The sequence below is a fragment of the Chironomus tepperi genome, unplaced genomic scaffold, assembly GCF_022539635.2.
Source record: "Chironomus tepperi strain 1889 unplaced genomic scaffold, CSIRO-AGI_Ctep_v1 contig_286, whole genome shotgun sequence".
Taxonomy (NCBI): domain Eukaryota; kingdom Metazoa; phylum Arthropoda; class Insecta; order Diptera; family Chironomidae; genus Chironomus; species Chironomus tepperi.
In genome coordinates this window covers 319272-339314 of record NW_027226408.1, presented here as the reverse complement: position 1 = coordinate 339314, position 20043 = coordinate 319272, and the positions used below count along the sequence as shown (strand labels likewise).

The 20043-nt window shown below is 36.5% G+C and overlaps 4 protein-coding genes and 1 pseudogene across 4 annotated transcripts; 3 read left to right on the top strand and 2 right to left on the bottom strand.

Annotated features, from left to right (window-relative positions):
* The first annotated feature begins 1164 nt into the window (after positions 1–1164).
* Positions 1165–4036, top strand: LOC139092063 (UDP-glycosyltransferase UGT5-like; annotated as a pseudogene).
* Positions 4037–4808: 772 nt separating this feature from the next.
* On the top strand, positions 4809–16465 carry LOC139092062 (UDP-glycosyltransferase UGT5-like). Its single transcript, XM_070642348.1, has 3 exons — positions 4809–4832; positions 5274–5340; positions 15239–16465. Exons 1-3 carry the CDS (start codon positions 4809–4811, stop codon positions 16357–16359), a joined length of 1212 nt encoding a protein of 403 aa, XP_070498449.1. The 3' UTR covers positions 16360–16465.
* Positions 9664–11840, bottom strand: LOC139092051 (protein FAM133B-like). Its single transcript, XM_070642338.1, has 3 exons — positions 11087–11840; positions 10332–10563; positions 9664–10080 (listed from the first exon to the last, which is right to left on the bottom strand). Exons 1-3 carry the CDS (start codon positions 11612–11614, stop codon positions 9758–9760), a joined length of 1083 nt encoding a protein of 360 aa, XP_070498439.1. The 5' UTR covers positions 11615–11840; the 3' UTR covers positions 9664–9757.
* On the bottom strand, positions 12962–14296 carry LOC139092052 (sarcoplasmic reticulum histidine-rich calcium-binding protein-like). The gene is made up of 3 exons (XM_070642339.1): positions 13719–14296; positions 13151–13382; positions 12962–13091 (listed from the first exon to the last, which is right to left on the bottom strand). Exons 1-3 carry the CDS (start codon positions 14244–14246, stop codon positions 13033–13035), a joined length of 819 nt encoding a protein of 272 aa, XP_070498440.1. The 5' UTR covers positions 14247–14296; the 3' UTR covers positions 12962–13032.
* Positions 16466–16469: 4 nt separating the features above from the next.
* On the top strand, positions 16470–19369 carry LOC139092050 (UDP-glycosyltransferase UGT5-like). Its single transcript, XM_070642337.1, has 4 exons — positions 16470–16722; positions 17335–17519; positions 17982–18064; positions 18263–19369. The coding sequence occupies exons 1-4, from the start codon at positions 16476–16478 to the stop codon at positions 19296–19298; spliced, it is 1551 nt and encodes a 516-aa protein (XP_070498438.1). The 5' UTR covers positions 16470–16475; the 3' UTR covers positions 19299–19369.
* Positions 19370–20043: the final 674 nt, after the last annotated feature.

The following is a 20043-nucleotide window of genomic DNA, read 5'->3' as shown; positions in this document are numbered from 1 at the left end:
GATGAGAGAGGATGAGAGGAAGATGAGAGAGATGAGGGAGAGATGAGAGATGGAGATGAGAGAGAGAGAGATGAGAGAGAGAGAGATGAGATGAGAGAGGAGAGAGGGATGATGAGGAGAGAGAGATGAGGGAGATGAGAGAGGGAGATGATGAGAGAGGAAGATGAGAGAGGGAGATGAGAGAGGGAGATGAGAGAGAGAGAGGAGATGAGATGAGAGAAATAAGAGAGGAAGATGAGAGAGGAGATGAGGGAGGGAGATGAGAGAGGGAGAGATGAGAGAGGAGATGAGATGAGAGAGATGAGAGAGGGAGAGAGAGAGGGAGATGAGGAGGGAGGGAGATGAGAGAGGGAGATATTAGAGAGAGAGGAGAGATGAGAGAGGGAGATGAGAGAGAGGAGATGAGAGAGGGAGATGAGAGAGGGAGGGGAGATGAGGGAGAGAGAGAGAGGGAGATGAGAGAGTGAGAGAGAGAGAGAGGAGATGAGAGAGAGGAGATGAGAGAGGGAGATGAGAGGAAGAGGGAGATGAGAGAGGATGAGATGAATTAGAGAGGGAGATGAGAGAGGGAGATGAGAGAGATGAGAGAGGGAGATGAAAGAGGGAGATGAGAGAGGAAGATGAGAGAGGAAGATGAGAGAGGAAGATAACAGTGGGAGATGAGGAGGAGATGAGAGAGAGATGAGAGGGAGGGAGGTGAGAGAGGGAGGAGAGAGAGAGAGAACAGCATTAGCTTCATCAATTCATCAAACTTATTCCAATGACATCATCAATTTATTTATATAGACTGCATCTCATTTTTTTATCACTTGCTTAATCATAAAAATAATTGTCTACAATGACACTATACCTATACCTTTACAGGAACTAAAATTTACAATTCATTCACTAATGAAAACTTATTCAGTCACTAATGTGATTTGCTTAGTCGTGCAAATTGGCAAAAATTCAAATGTGTAGACTGCAATTTCTCTATACACAAATGTCGCTTTTTTAAATTACTTTCAATGCATCCGAGTCAAGTGACAATTTTTCGTTTGAGTAAGGAAATTTATATTTTTCATTTGATTGTTTAGTTCTGAAGTGTCGAGGCTTTAAAGTGCAAATATCATTTTGTGACTATAGAAAAATTGGAAAAATTATTGAAAAATTAATAAAATAGATATGAAAAATCTGAAATTCCTAATTCTTGTTCTAAGTTTGTCTGTAATTTTTGAACATTCTGTGGATGCTTATAGAATTTTAGGAGTATTTCCTACAAGGTACTGTTATATCATATCAGTTATAAAAATAAGTATTATTAAATTAATTTAAATTCTTTATATTGAAAAGATGCAAATCACATTTTGCAATTGGACATTCCGTGATGAAAACGTTAGCTGAAGCTGGTCATGAAGTGCACGTGGTATCGCCGTTTCCACAGAAATCACCTATAGATAATTATCATGATATATTCTTGGATTATGGGGATGATGGTAAATATACAAGTTATAAGGAGTAATTTATTAATAAGCATGAAGGCAGGCTAGAGAGGCATATTGAGAGACTGACTGAAAGTTAGATAGACTGACATGCAGACAGGCTGACTAACGGACAGATTCATACTAACTGACTATCCAGATCAATTATGATCAATGACCTCCAGCCTTAAGCTTCTCAGCCTTTAGCAAAAGATTGCGGCTTCCTAAGCCTTGAGATAACTAGAGCCTCGTTTGACTCTTCCCAGTATGTGTTTCCATTAATGATCTCCATCGCGAGAAGGGGTTGTTGGTGCAATGTAGAGTTAAGCTAAGTGTGGCTAAAGCCACATATGTTGTGCAGATCTGAATTATCCAGAGAGCATCACGTTATATTCAAGCCTAGACCTTGAAGCTGTAATGAGAACTGAATTACATCATATCCATGCCTGTAGGCTCCAAAGGAGGTTGCAAGCTACGTTTGATAACTCAAAAAGGATACGTGAAAAACTTCCCATGTCGAGTCTCGAACCCACGATCGCTGGATCGGTATGCAATAATCAAATCCCAAGAACATAACCACTCCGCCACCAAGCCACTTCGACTAAATGACAATAAATACATAAACATTCATTTAATGCCATAATTTTAATTTCAGGAAATCTTTTCGACATGTTCGATACAGCTGATTGGTCACCATTCGAAATGATCAACTTTCTCTCAGGATTTGGCGAGTTTATGGCAAATTTCACACTTTCTCATCCAAACTTGCAAGACATAATGAATAAAAAAATTAAGTTTGATGCTGTGATTGCGGAATTATTCGGAGTTGAAGCTATCTTTGGCTTAGGATCTCATTTGAATTGTCCAGTAATTACATTGGCAACATTTGGATCATCAAAATGGACAAATGATCTCACAAGAACTCCAATGCCTTATTCTTATGTTCCACATAATTTTGTTAAATTTTCTGAGAATATGAACTTTATTGAGAGGACAATGAACATGCTTGTGATGCAGTATGAACATATTTATATGGAATTTGTGCATTATGGACGACAGGTAAGGAGACAAAGATATAAAACAGTGGTGGGAAACCTTTTTTGTGTCACGAGATGCATGATTGCTTTAAAAAGCTTCGCAGCACATTTGAGATTTTTCACGATTGCTTCAGTGTATCGCGGAACACAGGTTGTCCATCACTGATGAGTCAAAAGTGGGCAACCTTCTATTTTTGTGGCACACCTTGATTGATAGCAAGTTGAAAATTTTGACTACGCAAAAATGTGCCGCGTGACACAAATGTTGCCCACCACTGGGCTATTCAGTCAAAAATCCGACAGCAGGCGAGCATGACTCTAACTTGGTGTCGGATACGATTTAAATCTAGCTAATATTCTATAAATGAACATTTCTATTCCAGAATGCAGTTTATGATCAATATTTCGGAAATAATCAACTGTCTTTTGATGATCAAATGAAGAATGTCTCCTTAGTTCTCATAAATAATCACTTTAGCTCATCATCAGTTAGACCAACTGTCGCTAATATGGTAAGACATCGTTACATCCTTTAAGGCAGTGGTGGACATCCTGTGTGCTGCCAAAAATGTTTGTAAGAGGTGTGAACCGTATATTTTGTACGGTTTTAGCCGTAGGCTTACCACCAAGGTGGCGCTGAGGAAAAAAAAAGGTTGTCCACCACAGAGTTGGAAGGATTTTGAGTCCAGACTACAAAAATCCAATAAGTTCCAATACTTCCACTACTGTCTGGACAACAAATTGTCCCCAACCATTTATCTCATTTTAGATCGAAATCGGCGGAGTTCAAGTCAGTCCAAACCCAAATCCACTTCCAACTGATATCCAACAATTCCTAGACTCAGCAACTGATGGAGCAATCATTTTCTCAATGGGTTCAATCCTACAAGCTGTAAATTGGCCAACTGAAAACGTGAAGCTTTTGTTCATGTTTTTAGTAAATTAAAGCAGAAAGTCTTGTGGAAATATGAAAATGAGACATTGCCTAATAAGCCTGACAATGTGATGATCAGTCCATGGATTCCACAACGAGATGTCTTAGCACATCCAAATGTTAAGCTATTCATCACTCATGGTGGATTGTTAGGAACAACAGAAGCAATTTATGAAGGTGTTCCAGTTGTTGGAATTCCAATCTATGCTGATCAGCAAATGAACATTGTTAAGGCTGAAAATATGGGAATCGGAATTTACATGGACTACAACGACATTGATGAGCACTTAATTGCTGAAAACATCAACAAAATCCTTAAAAATCCAAATTACCACAAAAATGCCAAAACTCTATCCAAAGTCTACAAAGATCGTCCAATGACACCACAACAATCTGTTGTTTACTGGGTAGAATATGTTATCAGACATAATGGAGCGTTACACTTGAGATCAGCCGCACATAATTTGAATTTTATTCAGCTACACTCGATTGATTCTTATGCTTTAATTGGCTTTGTACTGTTTATTTGTTATTATTCATTAAAAAGATTGTTTTGGATGATATTTGGTGGTAGATCGGTTGATGTTAAGGTTAAGAGAAGTTGATTAGAGCAGAGGAAGTTAATAAAGTTATCTTAATAATTTATTGTGGGTCTGTTTGTGAAGAACGTGTTAATTTTTGGTGTTATTTCAAATAAAAATAAGCTTTATGTTTAGAAATTGAACTAACAGTTGTCTCATGGCTGTTGACTGACAATTACAAAGCCGTGTTACCTAGAACATTCGATATAGAATCTATGCAAACGATCCTAATAACAAAATAAGTTTGAAAATAAATCAAAAAATTTTTAGTCACAAACATATTAATCACCAAACTTTTTCCTTATCTCTCCAACATGAAATTCTACTCATAAAACTGATCACATAGGTCAGTTACGCCTCCACTTAATGATGTAAAACTCACAAAAATTATGTCAACAAGCAATAAACAGATAACTTCCGTTCAGTGTAGATGATGATTCATGTTCTATGTGTCTTTTGTTAAGGTTCTTACAAAAAACTTCACAGTGACTTTTAATCACATGTTTACCTCAAGCAATTCAAGTTCATTATTTTTCAAATATTATGTCACTATATATTGGGATATTAGCTGTTTATCATGTCAGTTTTTGTTTGTATTTTTGAAAAGTTTAAATAGCTTTGGCATTATTTTTTTTGAGCTTTACTACTGGAAATTGTTACAAAATTTTATCAATTTTACCAACTCCGTTTAAAAGTCATGCATTGATTGGAGATGCTGTGATAAAGCAACTTGCTAGAGCTGGACATGAAGTGACGTTGATAAGCTGCTTTCAACTGGATGAGCCTAATGTGAAGAATGTTTTGGTGGACTTTCCTGATGGTAAGAAGATTGTTTTTGATGATGGTGGTTATTTGGAAGTGAGAGGGATGTAGAGACGAAGGAAGAATTTTAAATACTTGGGGCATCCAAAATTTTTAATTTGAAAATATAGAGCTGTTTAGTCTTATTTTACTGCTGCAATACCACAAATTTTCTTATTGATCCAAAATTCACCACCGGACTGGTGTTACTCTGACATGATTCCAAATTTAAACCAAATCCAGCACAAAGTCATGGTTCCGGATTTTTGATCGATTAAGCGACGGGCCCTCCCGACATCCCTAACCCAAAATGTTCACTAATTCAATCAATTTCCTTCAATTTTCAGCATTCTCAAATCCATTCGAACTTGTCAACCTCAACCCCATCAAATACTTCTTCATCTTACCTCCATTAATTGAAAAATATCTAAACATCATTCTGAACAATCCCGATGTCCAGCATTTATTAAAAACTGAATCATTCGATGGTGTAATTGTAGAAATTTTTCAAACCGAGTCACTGTATGGTGAGTATAGAAAATAGCCGAGAGAGAGTAAAATTGAGTAGCTGTATAGAAGCTGAATAGAACGAATTATCAGTAAAATTAGTCTCAAGGGTGAACTTAAATCGTAGACATGAAAATAATATTTCTGTTAATTTTCGCTGTGAAAATGTCACATGCATCAAATATTCTCGCGGTATTTCCGACAGACTTTAAAAGTCATTTCTTTATCGGACGGTCGGTTATTCAGGCATTAGCTGACAAAGGTCATAATATCACAATGATAAGTCCATACAAGTTTGATCACAAAAACATTGAAAATGTCATACTCGATAATAGGGAAGAAGGTCAGGAGCTTATTGTTGGATCTAGTGCAATTTATTTTAATTAATTAATTTATTTCTATACAGTTCAAATAGATGCATTTAAATTCGCTGACTTTACACTTTATAGAAATTTTGTCGTAATGACTCAAGTTATTGAAAAACGTGTCGATTTTCTATTGTCACATCCAAATGTCCAGAAAGTATTAGCTAATGGAACGTTTGATGTTGTTATTGTTGAGATATTCGGCAATGATGCACTTTTTGGTGAGTTGAGGCTATAATATTTAATCTTTTATTCCGGTAATCTACTAAGTCATTGACACAATTGATTAATGTAAAATGTGTGTTTAGTGATGAACTTTGTGAACTTTATTTGGAACTAAATCTGTAAAAAGAGAGGAAGGAAGGAAAAAATTAGATTATAGTCATCGGCATTCATCAAAATGTTTCAAATCATTTACTAATCATGTTTGAATTTAAAATTGACAGAAGCAGAGCTCGAAGTCGACTACAGTTGAGTCAAGTCCAATCGACTTCAAATGTATCGACTTCGAAGATCTTGTCTACAGTAGAGTTTTTAATCTCGGTTTAAAAAAGTAGGATTTTTAATCTCGGAATTAAAATTTATTGAACCCGGGATTGCATACTCAAATGTTGCGTTATTTTCGCTGGGCCTACAGATCAATTGTAATCCATGGCTTCACTCAGATGATACCTAAAGTTTGTATCGCTGACTTCCGTTCGCCAATTACCAATACCATTTTTAAACTCAAAAGTTGTGTAATAATTTATTCTGTGCCCATAGAACAGTGATGGGCAACCTGTGTCCTCGGCACACTAGTGCATGAAGCTAATCACTAAAGTGCACCACAAAAACAAAAGGTTGCCTACCACTGCCGAAGAAGATGCTTGTGGGGTTTTATTCTAGTTTTTGTTAATTGATTTATGAATAATAATTCTTGAACATGATCTAGCATGCCCGTAAGACAAAACATAGTAATTATTGCAATATCGTTCCGTCATGTTAACGGTACATCTTGTAAAAGATGATTTAGATGACTGCATCACGATTGTTTCCAACTTATTTAACGGCAATGAATCAAAATTGCTTCTCCAATTTTATTGAACTTAATTTTATGTGTCAATTTGCATAATAATTCCAACTTGCCCCCAAATAGTACAAATTGATCAAAAATTCGGCAATAAATCTTCATTATTCATGACTTTGTATTACATGTTGAGAGCGTTGCTCTAAAAAACACATGCCGTAGGAATGAACAAAAATATGACTCAAAGCCAATTTGACTCTGGCATGTGCTCGAATTTGATCAAATTTGGACTTGAGTCAGACTTATTCTAGCTTGGGTTCTGATCAGAGTTGCAAAACAGGCTTTTGAGAAGGTCAAAAACCGTACAAATTCGTGATAATTTGTATACTTTTTCTAAGTCACAGGTGCCTATTTTGCAACTTTGGTTCAGACTATCGGTATTTCTACGTCATATGCCTACTGGTTGCTGTTAACTTCCGATAAGCTTTGAACAATCTTTTAGACAAATTAGTTAATCGATCAACAATAAGGCCTCAGACTTGTTACCGGGTTTAGTTTAAATCCAGCATGCCAAAGTCATGGTGGCCTGGTGTCGAATTATAACATCGTTTTACTGACTTGGGATGTTCGGATAACATAGACTAAATATCCTGATGTTTTACAAAAACTACCTATTTATGTATAAATCATGCTAAACATGTTGCTTTTGCTTCAAATGCTTATCCTTGTTCTGTATCTCTTTAGGATGATGCTGGATGTGATCTTTGGAATCCTTTAAATTTCCTTTAATTTTCTTGGTTTCTTGCTGTTTTCCTGTTTTTCTGAATATTTTTTGTGACTCTTTTTATGTAATTTTGAATTTTTGTTCGACTTTGTGCCTTTATGCTTTAAATCTTTTGTTTTTGAGCTATTTTTTATTGGTTTTGTACTAATTTTGTGCTGGATCTTTTCCTTTTTTGCTTTTTGATCATGCTTCTTATCACTTTTCACTTCCTGACTTTCCTCACTGTCATCATAATAGTCTGGATCTTTTTGATATGAATTTTCATGCTTCTTACTCTTGTGAGCTTCATCGCCTAACTTCTTGTGATGTTCCTTCTTCTTCTTCTTCTCCCACGAGTAAGTCTTGTCATAACTTTCAACTCCTTTATCACCTTTTGTTGACCGGATGTTCGAGTCATACTCCTCGGCACCATACTTCTTAAAATCATCATCATGACTTGACTGTTTATCACTTGCTGCATGCTTTCCATGCTTTTTTGACTCAATTATATGCGATTCAATTTCATCTTTTGGTTTCTTCTTCTGTGCCTGATTATGGATTGTCACACTTTCCGTATATCCCAATTGCACAATCACAAAACAAATAAAAATAATCCACAGTTTCATGCCTACATAAATAGATAGATAGTCGCGCACTGTCAAACGTCCAAAACTTGTCTGTCCAATTATAGTGAAAAAGAATTGCTTTTTATATCTCACAAGAAATGTTGGTCAATTACTTCTTATTTTCTTTGGTTTTTGTTTTGTGTTACTGCTTTCCGTACTCTATTTAGCGGTCGTAGTTAGGCACACAAAATAAGATCTTACATAAAACATTCACACATGCAATCGCAAAAGAAATTATTTTGGTCTAAAATTGCGAAATTTGCTGTTTTGGATAATGATTTAGTGACTCCCGGGTAAGAAATTATTGTGTCATGTGGACGGTGCTAGATAAAAATTAGAAATGATGATTGCGGGCTTGATTTAATTAAATAACAGATAAAGTTCATTGAACTTGTTATGGAAGCGGAATTCTTGGACGTGTGGATTAGAGTTAACTAAGCAGGAGATTCGCGGTTGATGCTTTTCGTAGAAATAAACGAGTATTCAATGAATCATTACGGCAAGCGGCAACAAGCATTATTTTTTGTTGGTTATGCTGAATTCGATATGCTCAATTGAAGATGATCTGAAATCAGAGTTGGTATGCATGAGGATATAATCTGCGGATATTCGTCGAAAAATGGCTTTTACAGTGTGCCTCTTATGAAGATTGCTATTTTGTTTCGATAACCCCTTCCCCAGGTTGCCGCTTCCGTCATTGTTTCTCTGGAGGTTGCCGTATTGACCCGTATATACAGTATTACAAGACCTAGTAAAAGATTTCATAATTTTTGAAAGATTGTCAATATCGGCGAAAGTTCGCCGGTTAGTATCTGCAAAAAGGCCATCGGAAGAGAATCCGGAGGAAAATCCGGCAGCTTCCGGAATTTTAACTGATAAGCGGTATAATCCAGCTTCCGCCAACTCTGAAATCGTTAAAGTTGTTGATGATTGATTCTTGTATTCAGCAGATTTTGCTATTTATTATTTTAACATACTAACTTCTGACCTTCTTCATTTTGACTCTGGTTTCGAGCTAAATTCAACAAAATTTGGTCGAGTTCAAAAATCACGCTGCCCGGAAGAACCTATTATCCGACTTTTTAAAGCCTGGTCCTTTTTATATAAGATTCGAAATAATTGAGACATATTACAAATGTACATCCATAATCTGGATCTATGTATGCAGTCGAACTTCGGATTGAAGACCTGATAAACGGAATTCAGTTATGGATGAGAAACTGATCAAAATAGTACCATACTGGACCAGATCCGATTAAAGCCGATCTATTGCTTTAATTAGGGTCTTAAATTCTGGGTTTTGAACAATTTTTGATACTAAAATCAATTCTTAATATCCGGTATTATCCCAGTGTCATGCCAGTCTCGGTGCTGGATTTTGGATCGATTAACCAACGTGTGCTATTCGAGGAAGATTCAAAAAAAGTATTTTTAAGCATTTAACAAAACTTTATTTAACAACAGTCACAACATACATTGCAGTAAACTAAAAAATCAGTCAGGAAATTTTCCTATTCTAAACAAACTAATAACAACAAAAAAAAGTCTTAAATTTGTAGAATAAGCTACAAGCTAATACACGTAATAAGGCAAAGCTAATTTAAAAATCTGTATCGAAAGCACGTTCATACTATTCGTGCTGCTCAAAATAATGAGAAACAATATTTTAATAAATTTTTAATGATGATCATTAGCAACAGCCTTTGCTGTTGTAGTTGACTGATCTTCTTTCTTGTTTTGATCATTTTGATTACTCTGTAATTTTATATTTGTGTCAATTGCTGGCTTAACGGTTCTTCTGTTGCCATTTCGACTTCTTTGAACTGCTGCAGGAGTTATTGTTTGTTTTTGTTGTGCTGGTACACTGTGACTTCCATGGCTGTCATCATCATGATCGTCGTGAGTGTAATAACTGTCGTGACTGTCATGTCCATCATGTCCATCATGTCCATCATGTCCATCATGTCCATCATGTCCATCACTACTTCCTGAGGAGAATCCTGTAAATGAAATTTTGTTAGTTTTGGCTGTTTTGTCAATTTTAGGACAGATGTCCAACAGCAGGGGCGTATTTAGGAGGGGCTGGGTATGGGTTGGTGATCAAACCCCAATTTCTGGGTATGACTGTACCTAACAGACAATGAGAACGCTTTTAGGTACCATAATGGCATTACTGTACCATTATAGCACCCTCATTGTCTATTTGGTCCAATTCCAAAAATGTCCAATTCCATCTAAATCCCTAACTTACCATGCTTAGATCCACCCTCCTTCTCAGCCTTCTTTTCATGTTTCTCCTCATGCTTATGATGCTTGTTGTTTCCGTGCTTATTTTTGTATCCCTTTTGATGCTCATCATGTTGCCCTTTTTCAGTTCCTCCTTTCTTTTTGTGATGATCAGTCTCGAATCCGTCTTCATGATTATGTCCTTCTTTGTGCTTTTCGGCTTCGTCTTTGTGGTGTTTGTTTTGGTTGCCGTGTTTCTGTGAGATTTGAGGGGGATATTGTGAGTTATTAGGGTCATGTTAGGGATGGGATGAATAAGAACTAGGGTGTGTCTAAAATTGCAGGCCTGCAATCTTGGACAAACTATAGAGAAATAGTTGAAATTGCTGGTTTAAGCAGAAAATGCAAGCCTGTGGTTCTTGACCAAGCTATAACAAGAACTAAGATCTTCCAACAATACAGGATTGTCCAAACTGTGAGTTAAGGTACCCCGTGGTGGTAAACCACAACCTTATCTGCATTACTGTGTCGCGGCATGCAGCTCATGTCATTTTCAAACACTAATGTGCCGCGACACACAGGTTGGGCAACACTGCATACCCGCATATCATAAATTGGTTATACGATCACAAATCCAGCCTTAGACGGTGTATTCTGTCAAAATCATGCCGGATTCTATTGAATCATTCCAGAGTCATACCGGGTTAGTCAAAATCATGTCAGATTCTGGATCAACTACCTGACTTGAGCTATTAGGGCATCATAGATTGTCATACATACCTTATGATTTCCATCCGAATGATTTTCATCATAAAACTTGTGTTCCTTATGATATTCATCCTTATTGATTTTCTTCGAGTAACCTGTAACTTTGGTGCCATTTTTGTGATGCTTTTTATGTCCATTTTTGCCACTTTTCTTCTTCTTTGCTTCCTCATGATGTTCACTGTGTGAGTCAGATTCATCATAGTTGGTCTTCTTGTGTCCACCTTCCTCCTCTTCATGCTTTAAATTGTCATCTTTGTGTTGTGATCCTTTCTCCTTCTTATCCCAGGAATGCTTCTTTTTGTGTCCTTTGCCGGATTTGTGCTTATTGGATGAATAATGATCTTCGTCTTTTTTGGATCCATCAACTTCCTCATGTGATATTTCATACTTTTTGTGGTAATGTGATGGGGAAGAGTCCATGTCGTCGAAATATTTACTAAGTTGTGACTTTGAATCGCCTCTTGATTTGTGGATTGATCGTGCATATGAAATTGTGATCTGTGCCAGAAGGCAATTGACTAAAAATGTCCAAATTTTCATTTCTGAGCTGTAATTTTTACTTTAAATTGTTTTAAAACACTTGTTGACTAATGAACGCACAAAACTTGTATGATATTCTTAATTTAAATACTTTCTCTTATATATTGCCGAAAAAAAAGTTAGAAAGAGATTATTCAACAGACTTTTCTTTTCATTTCTCCCACATTTCACTTGAATTTTTGGCTGAATGCTTCTTATTTTATGTAAATTATATAAATTATCTCCAAAAAATGTTAATGACCTTTGAAAAAGTCTTGATAGTGTATCCGGGGGATAACAACAAGGAAATGTTAATGGATTGATAAGATCATAAGTAAAGATGTACATGAAGTTGTTTTCCCCGTTAAGAAGGATATTTAAGGTATGAGAGAAATTTCTACCTGGATAAGATATTTTGTAGTTGTAAATCTAACCATGGACACAATAATTTCTTTCATACGGTACAAGGACAAATTTTTATCCAGAACAAAACAATCTTTCATCCGATGATCATCACTAGTTGAAGATAATTTGTTAACTAAGCTGTAGTAATGCTCAAACTGTGCTATTTAAGTAACAATCCAAAAGTAGTCCAAAACCAACATTCCAAAAAATAATCTGAAAGACTTTAATGAAAGGATATCATAGACTAGCGTTGGTTAGTTGGGATAGAACTCGAACCCTAACAGACAAAGAGCATGCTCTCGAGTATGAGAATATGACCCCACCTAGCATCATGATAAGATCTAGAATAACATAAGTCGGTTAGTCGATATAAAATCTGTCTCTAGGCCGGCGTGATTCTATCATGGTCAGAAATGAATTTGGGATTAAGTCAGATCTGAATCACGCCGATCTGAAGTTGCATTTTTGATCGATGATAACATTAAAAAAACGACGGGAATCAAAACCTGGTCCAAAAGAAATTTGAATCCAGAATCCAGAAATCCAGAAATTTCATTCATTTCCTGAAATTTTTAAGATATGTTTGTCAAACTTAGATGATGGATCCTAGATTGAATGTTTTAAATCAAGGAAGTTGATTCACTTAAAGACCGTTCGCTTGTTACATTAAATGGAAAGGAGTTTATTCTTTCATGGATTCGCTGAAATTCCATTACTTTCCGTAATTAAAGAACGACTACTTATTTGATAGATATTTTTTAAAAATTTAACATTATTCTAAGGAGAATTAGCACCAAATACTTTATAAGTGCAGCAGTTAATTAAAGTACACTCGTTGATACATGAAATGAGGCTCCTTAAAACTGAAAACATAATATTTAGTTCCTCAAATAATAAATGACCAAATAATATTTTCAATTATTAATTAACACAACATTTTTCTTTATTATTTTCATTAATAGACTCTAATTGTCAGTTATAAACTGTATAATGCCTCTTTCGATTTCATTAAGTTTGTAATTATCACAAGCAGATTAATGATGACCACCGTCACCGCCATGTCCGCCTCCATGTCCGCCTCCTGAGCTAAATCCTATATTAAGCAAAAAGAATCAAGTTACAGCTCCAAAGATCCTAAAATCCACAACATACCATGTTCACTTCCGCCATGCTTTCCACCTTTCTTTCCATGCTTTTCATGATGTGAGTGATGCTTGTCAGATCCGTGCTTATGTTTGTATCCTTTGTGAGCTTCATCTTCATGTCCTTTTTCGGAACCTCCCTTCTTCTTGTTGTGGCTTTCTTTGTGTCCTTCTTCGTGATGTCCGCCCTTCTTGTGCTTGCCTTCTTCTTCTTTGTGATGTTCATGGTGGTCGCCGTATTTCTAGATGGATAAGGGAAATGGAATTAAGGTTGATATTGATAATTTAGGGATATGGAAGGAGTTGGTATGGGATTGGATGCCAGACAGCTTGATATAGGACAGAGTTGGCAGGACTTTGGGAGTTTGGAATCCAAAAGTCCAAAAAGGGATCTTTTGGATTCCTGCAGGACCTGAATAGTCCAATTGAGTTCGGACACCAATGTAGGCACCCCACTTTGGAATCTTTCAGGACCCGACGCCAATGAAGCCCAAATGAGTTCGACTCCAATGGAGACGCCACAACATTGAAGCCTGCCAACTCTGATACAGCAAGCCTTAATCCAAACCACAACTTACCTTATGTTTGCCTTCTTCATGCTTGTCATCATAGAATTTATGTTCCTTATGATATTCATCCTTGTTAGCCTTCTTATGATATCCAGTAGTCTTTGATCCCTTCTTGTGGAACTTCTTGTGTCCATGCTTGCCTTCCTTCTTCTTCTTAGCTTCCTCGTGATGTTCCTTGTGTGAATCAGCTTCATCATAAGTTTCCTTCTTGTGTCCACCTTCTTCCTCATCATGTCCTGAATGTTCATCCTTATGATGTGATCCTTTTTCCTTCTTCTCCCATGACTTCTTCTTTTTATGTCCTTCATCACCTTTATGTCCCTTTTTTGAGAAGTGATCAGCACCGTGTTCCTCGCCACCTGATTCTTCATGTCCTGATTCGTGTCCGGACTCTTCATGTTTGTCTGATGCTGCAAATTCCATGTCATGATCATCATGACTTAATTCTTTGAAATCTTCATGTCCATAGAATGAAAAGGCACTGGAAAGTGCAATCTGCACGAGGACTAAACATGCAAAAATCTGCCAAGCTCTCATTTTTAACTGAAAACCTTAACAATATTTGAAAAAAATTGGAATTAAAAGCACTTGTTAACTGTTAGCTGTATCGAACTTGTCTGACAATCAACACAAAAATTTTTCTTTTTATATATCTCGAAAAAGTACTTCTGATTATAGATTTCTCAACATCTTTTTGCTATTTCTTATTTTTTTATGTTCATGTCCAACAAATACTTTTTTTTTTGTGTTTAATCTTATGCTCGATTATCGATTTGTAAAATAAGCTGTGACCATTCTACACCTAGACACTGATGTAATACATTTTAATCGACAAGCATCAATGACTATCGAGTCTTTGAGTGACGAAATTATTCAATTGACTTTTTTTTGCTGTAACTTTGGGGCTGTACGCATGTTACGTAACTTATCACGACTTCCTTAACATGTGTGGCAAAAAATATTTTGAAATGTCATGAACCGTATGCCATGTGTGGTATCGGTCGAGGCTCACCAAAAGGTGTACCACGAAAAGGTTCAACTCAAAAGATTGTCCATCACTGGCTTGAGAAATAAACACACTTTAACTCTATTTAGAGGGGCCTAAAGACATTAGGCTACTAGCAGAATCCAGGAACACTAGCCAGGAACAGAAACCAGTTCAACCGCTTTATTAACGTCCTACGAGTCACAATGAATCAATACGAACTAATGATAATAACCGTGACGTAACAGGTGATCGGCCACTTTAGATGTTAAAAAAACCGCAAATTATCAGCTGTTATTGAATAGAAATTGAACGTTGAAATTAAAGCATGAATGAAAGTATAATAGTATGAACTTGAAATGTAACATTGTATGGAAATTATGGATATTATGCTTATGTGTGACTGACTGTGATATAGTTTAAAGTATGTGTTAAAGGGTTTAATGCCTTAATGAAATGCATTATGCTCATCTCTTCGTGGTTCCTCTCTATCCTCTCTTAATGTATATCAGACCTAATTCCATTTTTTTTCAATCATTTCCAGGCCTTGGCAATCACTTCAACTGCCCAGTCATCGGAGTAACAACCTTCGGTGTCTCACAATGGACAAATGTAATAGCAAACACTCCAAATCCAACAAGTTACAATCCAAATATATTCTCACCATACACCGAACATATGACATACCTCCAGCGACTCCACAATACATTCATTTGGTGGATGGAAGACACAATATGGAACTTCATGAACTACCCAATGCAGAATAGACTTTATGAGAAATATTTGAAGAAGAATGGACATAGCTTAATGGAAGTGATTAAGAATGTTTCCTTGATATTAAATAATCAGCATTTTTCGTCAGCATCCATCAAGCCTACAATGCCGAACATCATTGAAATAGGTGGAATTACTGTCGATCCAGATGTAAAGCCACTGCCGAAAGACATTAAAGAGTTTCTAGACTCAGCAACTGATGGCGCGATCATCTTCTCAATGGGATCAATCATCCGTGCTGTTCAATGGCCAGAACACAAGCGAGAAGCTTTCATTAAAGCTTTTGGAAAAATCAAGGAAAAAGTCTTGTGGAAGTACGAAAATGACACGCTGCCTAACAAGCCTGACAATGTCATGATCAGCAAATGGATTCCACAGCGAGACATCCTGGCACATCCAAATGTCAAGCTATTCATCACACATGGTGGACTGTTAGGAACAACAGAAGCAAATTATGAAGGAGTTCCAATGCTTGCAATTCCAATTTTTGGTGATCAAAAAATGAATATGAAAATGGCACGCGACAAAGGCTTCACATTTATACTTGATTTTGATAATTTAAGTGAAGCAACAGTCACGGCAGCACTTAAAAGAGCTTTGGAAGATGAACAGATACGGATTAAAGCTAAGGAACATTCAAGACTGACTAAAGACCGTCCAATGACACCTCAGGAATTAGTTGTGTATTGGGTCGAGTATGTGATCAGACATAAAGGTGCTCATCACTTAAAAGCTGCAGCAAGGGAGTTGAACTTCGTGGAACTGCACAACATTGATGTCTATGCGACATATCTTGCCTTAATTTTACTCATTATTTATGCTAAATATGCTTTAATAAAATATCTTTTAAGCCTGTTGATGCCGAAACAAATCAAACAGAAAAGTCAGTGAAATCTTATCAGGATCTTATCACTAATGTTACCCCACCTTAATCCCTAGCCGATAAATGAAATTTTTTGATAAAATTTAATAAAAATATTCAGTTTTAAGCATAAAATCGAACAGAAATGAAGACTTTTAGTTTATTTCTAATTTTAATTTTATGCACGAATTATTCAACATGTTATCAAATTCTTGGCATACTTCCGTTTGAGACTAAGTCACATTTTGCGATTGGAGAGTCAATTATGAAAGCTTTAGCTGAATTTTTTCATAATGTTACGGTTGTTTCACCATATCCGCAAAATCAAGAGTTGCACTTTTTTAAAGATGTGAGCATTGCTAGTGAGGAATGGGATGGTGAATATGTGGAAGGTATGTGTAGATATATTAGGCTTTAGACCAGATTTAGGAGTGTTCGAAGCCAACTTGGGTGGATTTCATATGGAACCAAGTGGACTATTCTATATATAATCTGAGTTTGCATGAATATTATGGTTTTATTGATATACAGCAGTAAATATTGAGGACTTAAGCCAGTGTTGTTCAAACTGTGTGTCGCGGTACACGAGTATGTCGGTGAAATTCTTCTATATAACACTCCAAATTCAAGATTTTCCTCCACACCAACACAAATGATAATGGTTTCGTCGCTACTATTTCAAAACTTTGTCACTCCTTCTTTATGGCTCTGTCATGATCGCATCCATTTAAAACAAACTGACAACATCTTCTCGTGTTTGAAAATGTTGTTTTGATAAAATTCCATACTCTAATGCAGTGGTGGGCAATCTTTAATTATGGTGACACACCTTGTTGGTGAGCATCGACCGAAAGTGCATACGACATACGTTTTATGGCATTATTGAAGTTTTTTGTTGGTACACTAGTATTCCGTCAGGTTACCCATCACTGCTCTAATACTACCGGCTGTAGAAACAGAATTATAGTCTAAACCTGATTCAATAATTTTACTTTAATTTTCAGCTGAAGTTCCATCCATCTTGAACCTAGAGAAACCAGAAATAGTTCCGAGTCTCAAATTTTTGTATCAATCTGGTGAAGACACAGTCAACTATGTGATGTCACATCCAAAAGTTATTGAATTGATAGACAGTGGCAGAACTTTCAATGCATGTATCATTGAAAATACACATTTTGAAGCTTTACAGGTAAGAAATTAGACAAAAATGCTAGGTTTGTTAAAAGTAGATGCACAGGCCTGCATAGATGCAAAAATTTCAGGCCTGCGCATCTGAATACACATCTAGAACAATAGAAAATGCAAGCTTGCAGTTTTTGGGCAAACCTGAAAAATCCTCAAAGAATTGTTATCAGGCAGAATGGATGTTAAGCTATGGGGTTGTTCACTGGTTGTGGTTTACCGTCGCATAGTATGATCGCATATTGCTGTCTGTTTTAAACAACGAAAATTTCAAGAATTCTGTTGAAAAATGTTCGTTAATCTGTAACGTAACAAGTGAACGATCCCTAACCATGTTCTTTGTTTGATCAGTTTGTCAAAAACTACAGGCCTGAATTCCTTGAAGTCTTAAAATGCACTGGACAGCAAATTTTGATCGAACCTTCCTTGTTTGTCAAGAAATAATTCAAATTTATTCATATAATTTTAGGGATTAGCAGAAGTTTTTGACTGCATTTTGATTACTTACACAACATATCCTTCCGTTTATCTGCTTGATCGTATGACATCAAAGTAAGTATCCTCTAAATCAGTGTTGCCCAAACTGCCATGCATCACGGGAAACCTTGGTGGTAAGCCTCGCACACTGCATGCTGTTCATGGCATTTCCTAAAAAAATCGCGGCAATAGAGTGCCTTAGAACACAGTTTAAGCAACATTGTTCTAAAATTGCAGGAGCATGTCTTCTAACGATATTTTCATCTCTTTCAGCATTTCACCAACATCCTACGTACCAAACTCATTCCTCGAATACACCCACAAAATGAACTTCCATGAAAGATTCATGAACACATTCAATACGCTACTCGAAAGAATATTTTATGAATTTTATCACCTTCCAAATCAGCGTCGACTTTATCAAAAATACTTCCCAAATGCTCAACGGTCATTTGATGATGTCTATAAGAATTCATCCTTAATATTTGTGAACGACAATCCAATAATTTCATCACCACGTCCATTAATACCGAATGTGGTCAACATTGGTGGAATTCATGTAAAGCAGCCAGATCCACTAAGTGCAAAGCTACAAAAATTCTTAGACAATGCTAAGGATGGAGTCATCCTGTTCACAATGGGTTCGAATATTCCAGGCACTGAATGGAATGAGCAGCAACGTGAAGCTTTTGTGAAAGCTTTTGGGAAGTTGAAGCAAAAAGTTTTATGGAAATTTGAAGAGGAACTGCCAAATAAGCCTAAAAATGTCAAGACAATGAAGTGGCTGCCACAAAAGGACATCCTGGCACATCCAAATGTCAAGCTGTTCATCACTCACGGTGGACTTTTGGGAACTTTTGAAGCAACAATTTTTGGAGTTCCAATTTTAGGAATTCCAATTTTTGGTGATCAAAGGATGAATGTCGCGAATGCAATTTTACATGGAAATGGCTTGAAACTTGATGCTGCAGACATAACAGAAGAAACAGTCACGGAAGTTTTAAATGAGCTTTTAGACAACCCAAAATATCACGAAAATGCACAGCACTTATCAAGCCTGTACAAAGATCGTACAATCCCAGCGAAAATGCAAGTTGTTTACTGGACGGAATACGTAATTAGACATAAAGGCGCACCACATTTAAAAGTTGATGCTAATCATCTAAATTTAGTGCAATTATACTCAATCGATGTTTATTGCAGCTTTGCAGTCATTATCGCAGCTATAATTTACTTAAATTATCTTTTGAGTGTAGTCGTTTGTCGGAAATTATTTAGTAGCAAAGTTGTAAAAGTGAAGAAGCAATAAAGAAGGTTCAATGAATTGTTATCAGGAAATAAAAAAAGTTGTGCAAGGTCGGAGTAGGCAGAGAGAAGGTTGAGGATTATCATTTTTGAAATTTAAACTGAGTGATAATTGATTTTGGCAGTCAATGACCAGCAGTTTGTGTCGAGGAGCTTTTTATTCCAGTCCAAAAGCAGCGTGGGTTCCTAGGCACCGGTACGTCGTCGTTTTAACGGTAAGACGTAAAGTTGCCCTGATGTCACCATGGTGGCTGATCTTGACCAATTTTTTTTTGGTACAAAATGTGGTTCACCGCATTGTGCTTGCTCGGGCAAAGTAGCCAAAAGAGTTACTTTTCTCTAGCTTCCTTCCCGGACGGCACTCTAGGACAAATTTCGTTTTTTTTACAGTAATAATTGAAACAAATCCAGCCATCAAGTTTGGGTCAAGACATCTAAATGTCTCGCACAGAACACGGAGGAACGCAACACTGCCTAGCGACTCCATAGTGCTGATGCGGTGCTTGATATGTAGGCAGATCATAGCTATTGGAGGATTAATAAATGCATACAATCCTAACTTGCCAATCAGCATAGAACCATAAGCATGCTTAACTATATTTGAGTTATTCATGAACATTTTAAGTATGCTCATGTCTGATGGGGACGCTCTTAATGATAGCTTCAATTCTTACAATTAAATCGAGAATTATTGCCGCATTGACAGTTACACCTACAAATACACATCACAGTCTTCCATCCAGTTTCTG

Excerpts from the sequence above, each read along its gene's own strand:
- LOC139092062 (XM_070642348.1), top strand. The coding sequence starts at position 4,809 with ATGTTTTGGTGGACTTTCCTGATG. Across the intron at positions 4,833-5,273 it reads TTTGGTGGACTTTCCTGATG|CATTTATTAAAAACTGAATC; the intron begins GTAAGAAGATTG and ends CCCGATGTCCAG. Across the intron at positions 5,341-15,238 it reads TCAAACCGAGTCACTGTATG|GCCTTGGCAATCACTTCAAC; the intron begins GTGAGTATAGAA and ends AATCATTTCCAG.
- LOC139092051 (XM_070642338.1), bottom strand. The coding sequence starts at position 11,614 with ATGAAAATTTGGACATTTTTAGTCAATTGCCTTCTGGCACAGATCACA. Across the intron at positions 10,564-11,086 it reads ATTCGGATGGAAATCATAAG|AAACACGGCAACCAAAACAA; the intron begins GTATGTATGACA and ends CAAATCTCACAG. Across the intron at positions 10,081-10,331 it reads GGAGGGTGGATCTAAGCATG|GATTCTCCTCAGGAAGTAGT; the intron begins GTAAGTTAGGGA and ends TTTCATTTACAG.
- LOC139092052 (XM_070642339.1), bottom strand. The coding sequence starts at position 14,246 with ATGAGAGCTTGGCAGATTTTTGCATGTTTAGTCCTCGTGCAGATTGCA. Across the intron at positions 13,383-13,718 it reads ATGAAGAAGGCAAACATAAG|AAATACGGCGACCACCATGA; the intron begins GTAAGTTGTGGT and ends TTATCCATCTAG. Across the intron at positions 13,092-13,150 it reads GCATGGCGGAAGTGAACATG|GATTTAGCTCAGGAGGCGGA; the intron begins GTATGTTGTGGA and ends TGCTTAATATAG.
- LOC139092050 (XM_070642337.1), top strand. The coding sequence starts at position 16,476 with ATGAAGACTTTTAGTTTATTTCTAATTTTAATTTTATGCACGAATTAT. Across the intron at positions 17,520-17,981 it reads CACATTTTGAAGCTTTACAG|GGATTAGCAGAAGTTTTTGA; the intron begins GTAAGAAATTAG and ends ATATAATTTTAG. Across the intron at positions 18,065-18,262 it reads CTTGATCGTATGACATCAAA|CATTTCACCAACATCCTACG; the intron begins GTAAGTATCCTC and ends CATCTCTTTCAG.